This window comes from Palaemon carinicauda, chromosome 41 (genome assembly GCF_036898095.1).
Source record: "Palaemon carinicauda isolate YSFRI2023 chromosome 41, ASM3689809v2, whole genome shotgun sequence".
Lineage (NCBI taxonomy): Eukaryota > Metazoa > Arthropoda > Malacostraca > Decapoda > Palaemonidae > Palaemon > Palaemon carinicauda.
The window spans coordinates 14,600,066-14,615,211 of NC_090765.1; the positions used below are offsets into that span (position 1 = coordinate 14,600,066).

The following is a 15,146-nucleotide window of genomic DNA, read 5'->3' on the forward strand; positions in this document are numbered from 1 at the left end:
ATTCAGCTTTTGCCTTTTATTTAAAACTGCTTTTGCCTTTTCTTTAAGATATTTTAAAATGGGGTAAAAATTACATGAACTCTGGACAAGTGCTGTGTGGGTGTAGAGGCAGTGCGTGACCGATTTCATGCTAGGGTTCTTAGCATTTGCAAACAGAAATTACCCAAATGGGGCAAAATTTTTGCACCATATTTAGATTTATTTGCTTGTATGCTAATTTCCTCATATTCAAAGTTGCTCTCAAACTGAGGTATTTCTGTATCATGTTTTGCAAAGAAGGCTATATAACAACCCTGATGGTTTTCTGGGTTTTGAGATATTATAAACACTTTTCGCTTGGAAGATTTTCATGCAAGCCTTTTTTTTTTTTTAATGAGGTTTTCAATACAGTCTGACATTAAGAGGTAAGACAAAAAAGTCTTTCGTCTTTCACTTGTGTAACATATTTTATGTTTCCTTATTTATACATAATAAAAGGTGGGTATCTCAGGCCATTAAAATTCAAAATACTTGGTAATCTGGACAGAATCTGATTCCAAACATTTTAGAAGGGGAAACCAATATGCAGTTTAAGCATATTAAAAAACTACTGAAAAAGTATATCAAGTATAGTATTATGTCTATCATGTTTTATAGCCCTCAACAATTTAACGTGGATTTTAAAATACCTGGGAAATCTTGCTGTAAAACAACCCTTTGCTCTCTGCAGACTTCTTTATCATTGAAGGATAGGTCCTGCCACCTTCAGGAAGGTACCATATATTCAACCCCAACACAAAAGCCCAGTACACACTATGATTCATGTATCAGCTCATAGTGCTTTAGTGGTGTCGACAAAAATTACTAGCCGCTTAACTGGACTGCAACACTGCTGCTCACTTGTGTTTTCATGCGCTACCTGCGTAGTTTTAGTTTAACTTTCATTGAGAGAGGGTGTATGCCAATGATTTACTCTACCAGGAGACTACTGTTATTATTAATATTAATAAGATAATTATTAAAATTGATAAGGTTATTATTATTAAAATGAATAAGATGATTATTATTAAAATGAATCAGATTATTATTAATAAAAACATTACTATCATTATGATAAAAATTATCAAAATTATTATCGAGATGATGAGTTAGCCGCTGGAGCTGAGCGGACGTCCTCTCTCTGCCAAACCTGACACAACACTGAGCAACGCATCAGAAATTGGGCGGTTCGGTCAATATGTTGGCAGAGTAGTTTCGTGATGAAAAAGTAATTTTTCAATGTATCCATTCAATACTGCACACATCATGAATCATAGTGTGCTCTGGCCCTAAGGAGCTTGCTAATGGGATTGAGCTCCCAAGGAAATATCAGCGCCATCTAATTTTCTTTTGTTATAATTACCTCTATCATCATTATAAGTGATAGTAAAAATGATAATAATCACAAGACTTTTCATCTATTGTTATTGGGTTAACTGAAGGGATGTTACTTCAGACAGGAGGTGAAAATTTGAAAATATCAATATAAAAACTTAACTTTTATCTTTGTTGCTATCAAGGAAATTTATTAAACATGAAAAACAAGACATTTTATAACCTCCACTGGTGTAGGACACATTTCTTGATGGTCTTAGGTTCTTGAAATTTTCCCCCAGTAAACTAAATCTGGATATAGTTTTTGCACATATTATTACCTTAACATTTGCAAAATGAAATTCTCAGGGCTCACCAGTATATTGTAATTTTTTTATTCTATCCTTGAAAGAGATTATATTTTTCTTTTTTATTGGTTAAGATAACTTAATAATGAAAATAAAGACTAACCATTACCTAGTTTTTATTTCCTTGTTTAGATTTTTCTAAATACATGTATGACTGCTTTATGTTGTTCTCATCAATAGTTATTAAAATGCTATGTTCTTGCAGGTGCTTATTACGGGACCTGAGGATACGCCATATGCCAATGGCTGTTTTGAGTTTGATGTTTACTTCCCAGTAGACTATCCAACCTCTCCACTTCACATTAATTTGCAGACAACAGGGGAAGGTCGGGTAAGTTTGAAGTAGATGTTAGAATTTTATAATGCTAAAATTCTTGTTTATTCCGACACTAAATACAAACCCTTCTGCTATATATGGGAATTATACTTTCGGCGAAGCTGGAAGATCAGCCATTGGACTTTAAAGCGAGGTATAACCACCTGCCCGCTAGTTATTGGGAAGCTAGCCCGCTTCCCCGCTCACACGCTCACTAGTGTAATCTTGCCAGCTTTGCTTTTGGCTAGGCTGAGAACAGACGTTACCGCTCTTCGCCTCTCCAACTGTTTTGACGTACCATTTTGACTAATTCATTTTTGCTTTTTCTTTCATAGGTGCTTGTTGTTTCTCCTTGCTGTCCATCATGCAGATCTGCCACTTGTCCATGTGTTGGAGATGCCTGCAGCACCACTGAAAGAGGTGATTGTAGCACAGGGCTAAACCCTGGACAATCTCCATGGTTTGTTCAGGGTCCCAACCATGTTGAAGAAGGTCACTCTCCAAAGGGTCCCCGACGGATCCCCTGGCTTCTTCAGTCGACTCTTAATTATGAAAAAGGCGTCTGGAGGCTGAAGACCTGTCATCAGTCTCTCAGCCCAGAATCAGTTTGTTCTACAAACTCCATTCAGCATTAAGATGGTAGACACGGTCAGACATGCTGTAAGACCACTGGACTTCATGTGCATGCTGGATCTCAAGGACTCATTCTTCTAGATCCCAGCCCATTCATCTTCAAGGAAGTCTCTTAAGATCATGCATGACAACAAGCAATACCAGTTCAAGGTGCTGTGCTTTGGTCTTTCCACAGCCCCTCAAGTATCCACGAGAGTGCTTGCCTTAGTGTCAGCTTGGGATCACTGAATCTGCATCCGTCTACTGAAATACCTCGATGATTGGCTGATCCTAGCAGACTTGGTGGCGCAACCCTTCTTCAGTACTGAGACAGACTATTTGCATTTTGCCAATATCTAGGGATCATGGTAAATCACAAGAAGTCATCCTTGCTTCCCTCTCAGAGCCTGGTATATCTCGGTATGATCATAGACACTGACCTGCAGGAAGTTTTTCCATCAGATAACAGGGTAAAGAGGCTGAGGAAGGTAGCAAGCCCCTTCCTTCGACGAGAAAAACTTCCAGCCCAGCAGGCAGTGGTTGCGTCTCCTAGGTCACCTATCGTCATTGGTATGTTTCGTGCCCAATGGCCACCTCAGAGCTCGATCTCTTCATTGGCAGCTAAAGTCCTGGTGGAATCACCAAAGCAACTCCTTGGTCATGTTGGTCCACATGGGACTAGAGCAGCAGACGGACATAACTGTCCGCAGTGGGGTCAACCTCCTTGTACCTCCCAAAGGAATTGATGCTGTATTCAGATGCTTCGAAAGAATGGTGTGAGCCCCACATGCTGCACCACGGCCTCCGGGCTCTGGTTCGAGTCCGAAAGGTACATCACGTAAATCTCCTTTAGATGAGGGCAGCCTTCCTAGCCCTTCAGCATTTTCTGGTGGGTCACTCTGTGGTATTGATGAGAGACAACACCACAGTACTGGCTTACATAAACAAACAAGGCTGTACCTTTTAGCAGCTCCTATACCATCCAGCAGTGGAGTTTCTAAGATGGTCAGAAGACAACTCAGGTGACCCTATCAGGCCACTTTATTCCAGGTTGAAAGGAATGTAGTCGCGGACAATCTGAGCAGAGCGACTCTGATAGTGGGCTCCGAGTGGTCTTTGAATCATTTTTTGGGGTTCCCCGATGGTGGATCTGCTTGAGACGTCCCTGAACTTCAGGCTCCCACTTTACTACTCCCCAGTCTCAGATGCCCAGGCTCTGACTAGTTGCATTCCAATAATGGTGGGACAACATCGTGTATGCCATTCCCCCCCTTTTGTCTGATGAGAAGGATGCTCAACAAGACCAGAGAATCCAAGAACCTCTCAGTGAGCCTCATAGCTCCGCTATGGCATCATGCAGAATAGTTTCCCGACCATCTGCACATCCCGAAGGAGATCCCAAGAAAACTATCTTTGCGACACGATCTACTCAAACAGCCACGTGTGAACATCTTTCACAAAGCCGTAGCTTTGCTGCGACTTCACGCCTGGTGACTATCCAGCACCTCCTCTCTCAGAGAGACTTTTCTCATTAAGTTGCAAAGAGGATGCCTGGATTCCTACGAAGATCGGCTTCAGTCTACCAGGCCAAGTGGACTGACTTAAGTGGTTGGTGTCATGGAAGGGGTATCTCTCCCCTCAATGCTGCTACTACAACTGTAGTTGATTTCCTCAATTACCTTTGAGAGGAAAAGCCTCTCGGTCTTGGCAGTGAAAGACTACCATTCTGCCTTAAGTTTTGCCTTTAGACTGCAAGGGAGTTAATATTTCCTCTTTGTTGTACAGTAGTTAGTTTCTCCTCATTCAGAGTTTAGAGATTACTTGCCCCCAGTCAGAAGTTAGATGGCCTTAATGGAATGTGGTTTGAGTTCTTTGAGGCCCTGAAAGGGACTCCTTAGAAACCATTACGCCAGGCAACAGATCGCTACCTCACCTTAAAGACGGTGTTCTTACTCACCTTGGCTTAGACCAAAAGGGTTAGAGAAATTCATGGTCTTTCTTACGATGTTGCCCATTTAAGGGGGATTGGGGAGGTATTACTCTGCTTTGTCCCTGAGTTTATCGCCAAGACTCAAAATCCGGGAGTAGTGGATCTTAGATTAAGGCCCTTCTGATTTAGTGTCTTTGGTCTGTAACTGATGATCCAGATCAACTGTTACTTTGCCCAGTGAGAAGTTTGAGGTTTTACCTCAAAATAACTGTAGCAGCTCAACCCCGAGTGTCGGCAGTCTTTGTCAGCACAGGGAAAGTCAAGAGGTGTATCACAAGAATGCCATCTCAGCTTTTATTCACAAGGTCATAGACACCTCTAGTGTGTGAGTAAGCGGGGTAGTAGGCTACCCTCCTTAACCCCTGCTAATAGTTATATCTCGCTTTAAAGTCCTACGGCTAGTCTTCCAGCCTCGCCGAAAGTTTAACCCGTATAAATAGCTACAGGTTTGTAACGTTAAGAAAAATACAAATTACCTCCAAATTTTTTATTTTTTATATAATGTTCTGGTGTTGATTATTCATAATCCTCTTGTCAATGTAAAGTTAGTTCGTTTTAAAGTCCCCAACTTTTTCCTTATATCTAAAATTTGTGGTCCGTAGTGATTAATATGATTCATCATTGAGAAACTCAACAATAATACATTATAATTTAGAATGAAAGTGTGCTGGTGCAGGACTAAATATGACATACAATAGAATCAGTGTCAATTTTTTCAAGGAATAATAAGAATTTTTCATTCCAGGTACGTTTTAATCCCAACCTGTATCAGGATGGAAAAGTTTGTTTGAGCATCCTCAACACTTGGCATGGCAGACCTGAGGAAAAATGGAATCCTCAGACCTCGTCACTCCTTCAGGTATAGTTTGAAATTAGATTTACTAAAAACATGTACTCATGTTAAATTGCTTGCTCATTTGTAAGATCCATAATTGATATTTACCAAACTTCAAACATTAAGCTAAAAAAATGGGAAAGTCAGATGTGAATTATCGGAAGTAAATATTAGAATATCAAGGAAACCTTATTCTCTCACTGGAGAAAGAACTTGAGTTGAAATATAGGTAAAGGTAAGAGGAAGAAAATAAAAGTAAATACCTAATTTGACTGTCTGATTTAGGAGTCTGTACACAGGAATTTCTGTGCATTCCTAACAGATAGGAAATAAAAACAAAATCTAGAGACTCGTTAAAAGGGCAATTTTATTAGATGTATTTGTGCTGTCACATGGTTAAAATTTGTGGCAAAGTGTAGTATAGGGAATCATAATTTTTTTTTTTTTTTTAGAAAGTAATTACTTTTTTCCCCTTTTTAAAACAAAAGTTATTTTAGGAATAAATTTAGTTGTTGATGATATCCAACAGGCATAAAGTCAATAGTGTAGTTTAGCATTAGCTATGTAAAATTTTGTATGTAGTATAGTACAATATACAATATATTATTTTTTATGAAGTCTTTGTGAATAAGTTTCATTTATTTGCAGGTGCTAGTGTCTATACAATCTCTGATTTTCGTCAGTGAGCCTTACTTTAATGAGCCTGGTTATGAAAGGTCACGAGGAACACCTGCAGCAATGCAAAACTCTCGTGAATATGATGCCAATATCCGAGCGGCAACTGTGAGATGGGGAATGTTGAATCAGCTGCGTAGTCCTTCGCCATGTTTCAAAGAGGTAATGTCTTCACTGTTAGGAAATTTTACATTTCAAGTCTGATCACCTATAATTTCCCATATTTGGATGTTACTGGTTTGTTTACATGGACAGCATTTTTTCTTTGAACGTGTTTCGTATATTTGAATGGAAAATTAAAGTTATTGCTTTTGTAAAGCAATGTAATGTAAGGTTTCATTATTTGCATGCTTAATTTATTGGATGTTTTTTTTTTTTGTTTTTCCAGGTCATTGATCGTCACTTTTGGTTGAAGCATAAGGAAATAATGGAACAAGTTGATGGATGGATTACTGATATGGAGAGTCTAAGTGAAAACAGAAGGGCTGGAAAAAATATAGCCCACAATACTGTCGGTCTCAAGGTAATGAAATAAGATTTGCAATGTATCAAAAAATATGTATAGGCTACAGTAAATACTTATTATTCAGCGAATGTAAATGGGCTGTAGGAGCTCAGTGGCATGATGGGAGTTTCCACTACAGGGACTTAACCATTTCACTGCCATTGGTTACTTGTCAAATTTGGAAAAAGGGGGATTTCTTTTAAAATCACCCAAACTATAGAAAGTTGGTATTCAATGAAAAGGTGTTAACGATACCATTCCAATAAATATCAACAAGCTAGGATTTGTGTGGTCTTGAAAGATTTTGCTACACCAGTAGATTTGTTGAATTGACCACTGGCACTGAAAGGGTTAAGTTCAAATTTTTTTCAAATATGATAAGCTTCTACTGAAGCCTTCCCATACCAGCAATGTGAGTAAGATAACGGCCATTTTGTTAATAATTAAAAGGAAGTTTGATCGCGTACAAATCCAGCAAGCTGTAAATGGTTACCATTATTGCCTTAAGTCATGAATCTAGCAGCCTCATCTCTTTAAAATTGCTGTGGAGAAACTAGAAAGCTATGCTCTTTTAGTTCCAGTTGCTATAGGATCAGCTAAAAACTTTCCTAAGTCAGCCAAAGGAAAACTTTTTCCTGTTTGCAAGTCAATGCCACATATGTTTCATGCATGCTCTCCCAGAAAAGTGTAGGTTGTGTAGGTAATTGCAATTATGGTGATGAAGATCTTTTAAGGCATAAGCTTGTAAGTAAAGCAGCCCTTTTTAATAAGGTGTCCTAGTTTATGACATCTAACTAAAATAAACCAATTAATAAATTACTTTGCCTAACATTTTCAGATTTGTTTTGAATCCTAATCCAAACTTAACTTTGCAGAAAAGTTTTCAGTTGCTGAAGGATGAATTCAGGAAGATGAGCCCACCATCTGGGTTGGAAGGTTTCCATCTTGCTTCTAGTCTTTTGAATGCCTGTAGCAGGCCAAATGTAACGAAACCTCACACTTCATCGACTTCTGAAAAGGAGAGAGAAGAGCAACATGCCGAAGTGGAAAAAGAACTGAAAGGTGCAACTGGAGGCCAGGCAGGGGGCCCAGTTCGTACCAGAACCAGAAAGACCTCTCGAGCTAATTTATTCATGAGCAAGCCGCACAGTGATGCTAAACACTTGAATCATAATTCTGGAATCCCAGTTACAAAAAGCATTGCAAGTACATCTGTGACAAATAGCACACCACCATTGAAGACAGTCCAGCAAGGACTACTCAGTCAAGATTCTGAGGAAGAGTGTGTTGGTGTAGCGTCCTCTCCTTTAGGGGATAAGGATCTTGTCTCAGTGATACCTGACATTGTGCAAACAACTTGCTTCACAAGTGAAAATGACAAATTAGATACTAGTTGCAAAACGGTTGATGTGGATGGACAAGTTTGCAATCATGTAAATCATTTAAGTTCCTCAGTGAAGGAAACATCTCCAGCAGACTCTGCTAGTTCACAAAGCACCTCAGCAGGAATGCCTTGCTAGCATAGAGTATATAGGCGTACAGTAGTTTGTTATCATATCTATCTTTCTTTCATCAAAAGTACTTTTCTTGCCTTTACTTTGTGCACCTATAATTTCCGGAAGCATTTATGTTTTGTTAGTGTCAAGAATTTTGGAAAAGAACACTCCAGCATTCATATATATTATTTGTGGTTTTTAAGCTTTCTCTTTTTGAAATGAGCTCCCCTAACCCAATTCATGAACAGTACATTCCAGTGATGGGTGTGATGACCTATATTTGGTAGTAGGTGGAGCCAAGCTGTGTGTTGGCCTTTCGTCTTGAGATTTTATATTTGATAATGAATACTGAAAACTATAGTTTTCATGATAACTGTGATCTAACTGATAGTGAAATAAAGGGAATGAATGAATACAGTGTTGATACTTGTTGAATCATGAACCTTTTGCAGATACTTTATTTGAAGTCTTATGTGCATTTATGATCTGATGCAAGCGCTTGTAAGCACCACAGAAAGTGAATATATTATGTTTAGTTGTGATTGTGTTTAAACAAAGATACACTGTCATTTAGCAATGGTCTGCATGACTGATTTTTTTTGCTAGTCAGTGTGTGAAATGTGTTCGGTGTGACTAATCCAGCATATCTTTCATACTGCAGTGTATTGACTAACACACGTGAAAGATGTGGATAGGCGATGTACAAATTATTTCTTGACCATATCTTAATTGATGTGCGTAGTATATGAGAATTGCAGAAAGTGACAGTTTTTTTTTTCCATTCCTTAAGTTTCTGTTTGATAAGCCAGCCAATCCATTAGTCTGATTGGTGCAGCTCTTGTAATCACAAGTGATGAGAGAAAAATTAAATGCCTTTTTGAGTGTGACTTGTAGATTGTGATTGTTAGATTTGTTTATATAATTTCTCAGGTACTGTATATTCATCATGCCTTTATTATTAGCAAGTCATCTGAATTGAGGCATTGGAATTTGCCAATCAGATGATCATCGTTGCATATCGTGATCTATTGAATTTGTAAATTGGACTCTGATTCACCTGGTATAGCTTATCATAGTTTTGTAAATATATCTAAATGTTATTTAGCCATTAAAATGTACAGGAATGTACTATTTTTTCCTTTTTTTTATATAAATGATTCCTCATGATGTCACAGATAAGACGTAGCATGTGATTCTTGTAAATGGAGGTATATTGTTACATACAGTAATGTTTTTGACATCAGGTGACTCATTAAATCCATAATTACTCTTAATAAAGGAAAAGTACTTTTTATTTTATTTTTCAGTATTATATTCAAAACTTTTAGAAGATTATAAATTCTGTATACTGTACACTGATTCACTCAAAATGAAAAGGACATTCTTATGAAGGACTTTCTGAATTTTACCTTTGATATGATTTTTTTTAACTGGCAGTTTTATAAAAGCAAATAAAAAACTATTTAGACTTTATGGTAGACATGTTAGTGCCTAGAATAACAACTTCGAATTACTCTACAAAGCACCTCTTGTTTGATGTGGATGTTGAACAATAGATTTACCAAAGGTTGCATTTTATAAAGAAAATATAGGTAATAATGAGAATTACTTCTCGGAAGGGGATCTTTTCTACCAAAAAAATATTTTCTTTAATTTTATCTTGAATGTGCAAGTTCTATTTTTATTTCACTACCTGATTATTATATGTCTAATGATGATGTTATTAAAATGTATCTGCTGCATCAGGATCATTGATTTTCTGTTTAATTTTATGTATTTAGCAAAAAGAATATTTTGTTCTGAAGAAGAAAGTGAAGCAATAATTTTCACAATTTTTTTTCAAGGACATAGTCCAGATTTTTCTTCTATACAACTGCATTTTTTTAGTGGGGGTAAGGTACAATAAATGAAATACTGTACATTGAGAAAACACTTGTATACATCGTAAAGATTGGGCTTCAGGAGGAAAGCAGATGTTGGTTGGTGTATTTCCATGTCCTTGGTGCATATAGAGCAATTTAATACAGATATGAGAAGGAATGCGACTGCTATCTGCCTGGTGCTGTGTACTTGCCTTATAGTCTGGGTTATCTGTTCTGGATGCTTGGTGCCAGAACACTCACTTTCAAGGTTGTTAGTATTTACTTTTTGCTGTCAGGTTAGGGTTCTGTTGTCGATATGCAGTAATGTTTATACATACAGTTCCCGTCGGAAAGACTTGCCGCGTAAGAAAATTTAGAGAAAAAAAAAGTTATTCCAAAGTAAATATTCATGAAAAATCAAATAATAAAGTAATCATGATGAAATTTAGTGTTGACACTTACCAACTCCTGCCCTAATACTTGATGGGCATACCACGACGTTTGCGCACCTCCTGCAGTCGATTTGGGAAAGAGTCTGCCAACATCTGAAGGAGTGGGTCATCAAGGTTCGCCCAGGCGCGCTGCAACTCTTGACACAAGTTGTCGATAGAGGACGTATCACCGTTTTTGCAGTTTCCTTTTAATGATTGCCCATAAATTTTCTTTGGGCGAGATGTCTGGAGAATTCCCTGGCCAGTCAGGAATGTAATCAATACCGCAGTCCTTCAGCCGAGAAATGTTCAGCTTTGCGGTATGCACTGAAAAATGGACGTATGGCTGCGTTTAAAAGCCTCCTCTAGGTGGTCATTCAATATGGTATAATAGGAGTCTTTATTTGCTGTCTTATTCCTTGGTAAAAAAGCTAAAGAACCCTTACCACCATAGCCAAAGCAACCCAATAGCATAATATAGGCAGGGAACTTACCACTTGTGGTCAGGTACTTGGGGTCGTGCGGGTCCGTCGTCACTTTCCGCCAAACACGTTTCCCCTTTGTATCAGCAACAATGAGAGAAGCTTCGTCACTCCAAAGCACTTGACGCCATTTTGAAATGTCCCAGTCTTTGTACGAACGAGCAAAAGCTACCCTGGCGTTCTTCTGTTTGGCAGTGATAAATGGCTTATGATGCGCTTTAACTTTCGAGTACTTCAAGTCCTCTTTTAATCGCCTTAGAACAATTCGGACAGAGGCTTCAGAAACTGCCTCGGGATTTTCAGCTTTCAGCTGTCGGGCTGTAAGTGTCGGATTCATCTCTGTTCCTTGCCAACACTCTCAAACCTTGCTTACTGATGATGGGGGGCCTCCCAGGGCTGGTGCTGGCTAGGGGGACCTCCTTACTCCAAGACGCATGGTATTTGTTCAACAGGTTCCTGATTGATCATGGCCTAACAGGGTCTTTGCACTTATTACCAAGGTTTTATAACCTCCTTCGTGAAGCTGAATCACTCTAGCATAATTTTCAACTGAAGTATAACCACTAGACATATTATGAATATGTACACTAACACTGAACCAGAAAAATGCTACAGCTCTTTCCAATCCGACGCAGACAAAAACTTTGTGACTGCGTTTGAACACGACCCATATATAATTGATCTAGATCTGCTAATGGCCTTGACAGACACACACTTCCATGAAGTAAGTTGCCAATCAGTCAATATTTTTTTCCTTGCAATTATGGCCCTGATGTTTTTCAGCCATAAAAAAATGCAGATTTCAAAATTGGCAGTTCTTTCCGACAAGTACTGTAAATATATCATGTAGGTGACATTGAAGGCACAGACTAACCAAGACAAGTAGTCCTATTGATGTAATAGTGGGTTGTCCTCAGTTGAATAACAAGTTTGACCCAATTAGTTTTGGTTTGATGATGCGCCATTCACATTGAAGTGTGTCCTGGTCCTTAAAGTAATTCCAATGCATGAATCTCTTAGAATGAAGAACTTAAAGTGGTATCATCATTTGCAGTTTTGGGATGGTTCTTTTATCATACCAGCAATTCATCCATCCTTATCACCCTAGTTGATGTCCTCGAGGGATCCTTTTACTCCCAGGCTATTTGGAAATTTCCAACCCTTAACCCCGAGGGGGTTATTTTTTTCCCAGCACATTTTGCAGTATATTTTTTTTTAAATTGCTCTAACAGCCTTAATTTTTGACAAAGAGAGGTCAGGTTGGTCTTATTCTCTTGGGAAATGCCTGAATTTTCTCAAAAAATTATCAAAAATATGAAAAAAAAAAAAATTTTATCCCTTGGGGGTAAAGGGATGGCTTTTGTGAAACGTACCAGTACGTCTTTTGGCGGTAAAAGGGTTAACGAGGACCTGAGATACTCATTTGTGTTTATTCTTAGTAGGGGCTCCATGTTGAGTAATATTAAAGAGCCCTTCTCATGGTGATAATGATTGCAGATTTCTTCAGCGGCACACCTCTCGATGTTCAGGGAAAACCCCAGGTTAATGTACTTTGAGGGAATGCTGTTATGAAGCTGAGGTCGTCCTGGTATTTAAGAACATAAAAAAAAGGTACTGGTGTCATTGCTCACCTGCTCACACATGAAACTGAGGCTAAAGCACTTCTTAGATTTCCTACACAGAATTTAGATATCCTTCTTTGGTTGAACCGAGTTAAATTGCCATTAGTGCAACCTACTACGTATGCTGGAATTGGACGGGAGTCAGTCCATTCCCAAGCTTGAGTTAACTGCACTCCTGTTCGGATACCGACTGGCCCAATATCTGTTGTAGCCTATGTAAATAGAGAAGGGATCCACAATGATGAGGAAGGGGTGCAGTTTGTAAACGGTGAGCAGTAAGTCGAATGATATTTGGAGGATATCTCAAGTTCAGAGTGGAGTTGTTTCAATACTTCGATGCAACAGTAGGGCTCCCCTCCAGTTGCATCGCAGATCTTGAGGCACCTCCTCATGGACATTTTGTATTCAGTAAATGCATGTCCAAATACAAATCTTAAATTTCTGTGGAGCATTTCCATGAATGGCAAGAATGAATCCCCCCTCCCCCCCACAAGATACAATGAATGTTTGTAATCAACAACTTAGGAGGTCAGTCTTACACTGTTCTATATGATTCCTAAATTGAACTACTACTAAGAGGGAGTAACTGCCCTTCATACTCCTGATGTTTATAGTACAGTATTAAACACTTTCATCCAGGGATACATACTAAAATTAACCCTAGAGCAAAGAACTACCTTTTGACAAACAATTTTTCAAACATGCAATAACAAATCCTACCTATCATTTTAAACTTATTACAAAAAAATATTTATTACAATAATAAATTACGAACCTCCTATTAAGGAATAATCCAGCTTCACAACCCACAACTGAAAATTGAAAGAACTTAATGTCATCTACAAGTTCAGTACCCTGAATTAGTATGCAACCTAGACTACATTACTGCCATTATAATAGCACCTTAACCCATAATCCAATAGAAAATAGAAAATAAATCATGAATACTTGACTACATTATTTCCAGTGTTTTATCAGTGTTGCTGTACAGTACTACTCAAAGCCCCTTCTCTCATCCTGATTCAGGAGCATCTTTTTCCTCCATACAACCTAACAGAAAATCTAGTGTTGAAACAGCAGGACCACTGCCTAGTGGCTGGTTAACTAGAAGTAATCTTTTTTACTTGACAGCTTTTCAAAATCTATCCTAATTCAAATTTTCATGTAGTGTCTCTCCATTACATTATTCCAGTTTTCATTTTATGAAAAAGCCAGCTTTAAATTAGTTTATCCCTTATTTAATTTTTGTGTCAGTAATTTGTCTATCATGAAAGAAGTAATCATTTACAATATGATTTATTTTTGTATTTAAAAAATATTCCATCATTCGTTTTTATTTTTTTAATCAAGCAATTTAATATGCATTGATTTTTTTTATACTTTACATATGTACACTTTAACCACGATGTGTCTTGTTTGTTCTTATGCACAGACAAAACTTCTTTTCCTTTAAAATAGGGATATGTCGTCAGTGGCCCGGGAATGTCCATTGAATCTTTAACAAGTTAGTTGATTAATAACAGGTTGTATGAGGGGGAATCCCTGCCCACCTATGTCTCATAGAATGTCCACCTTTATCTGGGCACAGCCTGCATTCCTCTTTTGCCTGTTGGAACTTTTTTTTTTGACAGTTGCATCCTGAGGACAGGAGAGAGTAGGAGCTTATGCAGCTACCTTTCTCTTTTCAATCATGATATGGACGATTGTTTCTTACCCTGGTTCTCGCTTTGTGCCATACGGACAAACTTATCCACCAAACTGTACCTTCGGGGTTGGTTAGTGTTCATGAGCCTACTGTTACAATCATGACTATTTCATAAGTTGCATATATACGGTCGTATGCAGACCAATCTCCAACACCCTACAGTATTGTTCATTCAATCACTTTGTGCCAATAGGGTGCTTTCATATTGGCCGGTACCTTGAGGATTGGTTAGCGGTTGTGAGCCTGGTATGACAGCCACCGCTGTTTCAAAAGTTGCAAGTGAATGGTTTTCAGAGGGCCAATTTCCAGTTCAATATGTTAGCCGGTAGCGATTATTGTCCACAATAGGGGTATTTTTTACATTACTCCTTGTGCTACTATGTAGAGTAGCCGACTGGTACCAATGGGGTCAGTTATTGAATGTGATCTATGTGTAACAGCTACCTCTGTAATTCTCTAAACTGCTACAGAGCTTTGTCACCGAATGGTACCTTCAGAGTCGGTCAGCAGGGTGAGAATGGTGCTAAAGTGTCTTATGATTTGCTTTTTGCACCAGTACAGTATCAGACAATTGCTCCTTGTGGACAGAACAGCAACTCTTAGGCGACTAAGGGTAAGGATATGCTGCCGTGTGAAGCTATCTTCATCATCCTCTTTCCCTTCTGATCCTGATGATTCTTCTCAAGAGCAGTTGAAGTAGTCCAGGATGACCAGTTGTAAGACTTTGTGGGGAGATGGATGGCTTCTGGCTCTTGACTACCTCAGTAACCAAACTGGCTGGAGATGCATGGTCTTGTGTGTTCGGGCCTTTACTCTGTAGTAACTCCAGGTATCTAGCTTGACTACCATGCTGGTTGGGCTGGCTGGAGATGCATAGCCCAGTGCCAAGGGTTGGGTGGCTAGCTTGACTACTCC

General features: G+C 38.6%; 1 protein-coding gene across 5 annotated transcripts in view; it reads left to right on the forward strand.

Moving 5' to 3' along the window:
• The window catches only part of Bruce (BIR repeat containing ubiquitin-conjugating enzyme), a 241,074-nt gene extending 231,197 nt beyond the window's left edge, over positions 1–9,877 (forward strand). For all 5 annotated transcript variants that reach the window (XM_068364131.1, XM_068364132.1, XM_068364135.1 and 2 more), the window contains 5 exons: positions 1,906–2,031; positions 5,364–5,477; positions 6,102–6,290; positions 6,517–6,651; positions 7,509–9,877. In XM_068364131.1, the coding sequence (XP_068220232.1) occupies positions 1,906–2,031; positions 5,364–5,477; positions 6,102–6,290; positions 6,517–6,651; positions 7,509–8,153 (1,209 nt within the window). In that variant the 3' untranslated portion in view covers positions 8,154–9,877. The remainder of the gene's footprint in view (positions 1–1,905; positions 2,032–5,363; positions 5,478–6,101; positions 6,291–6,516; positions 6,652–7,508) is intronic.
• Positions 9,878–15,146: the final 5,269 nt, after the last annotated feature.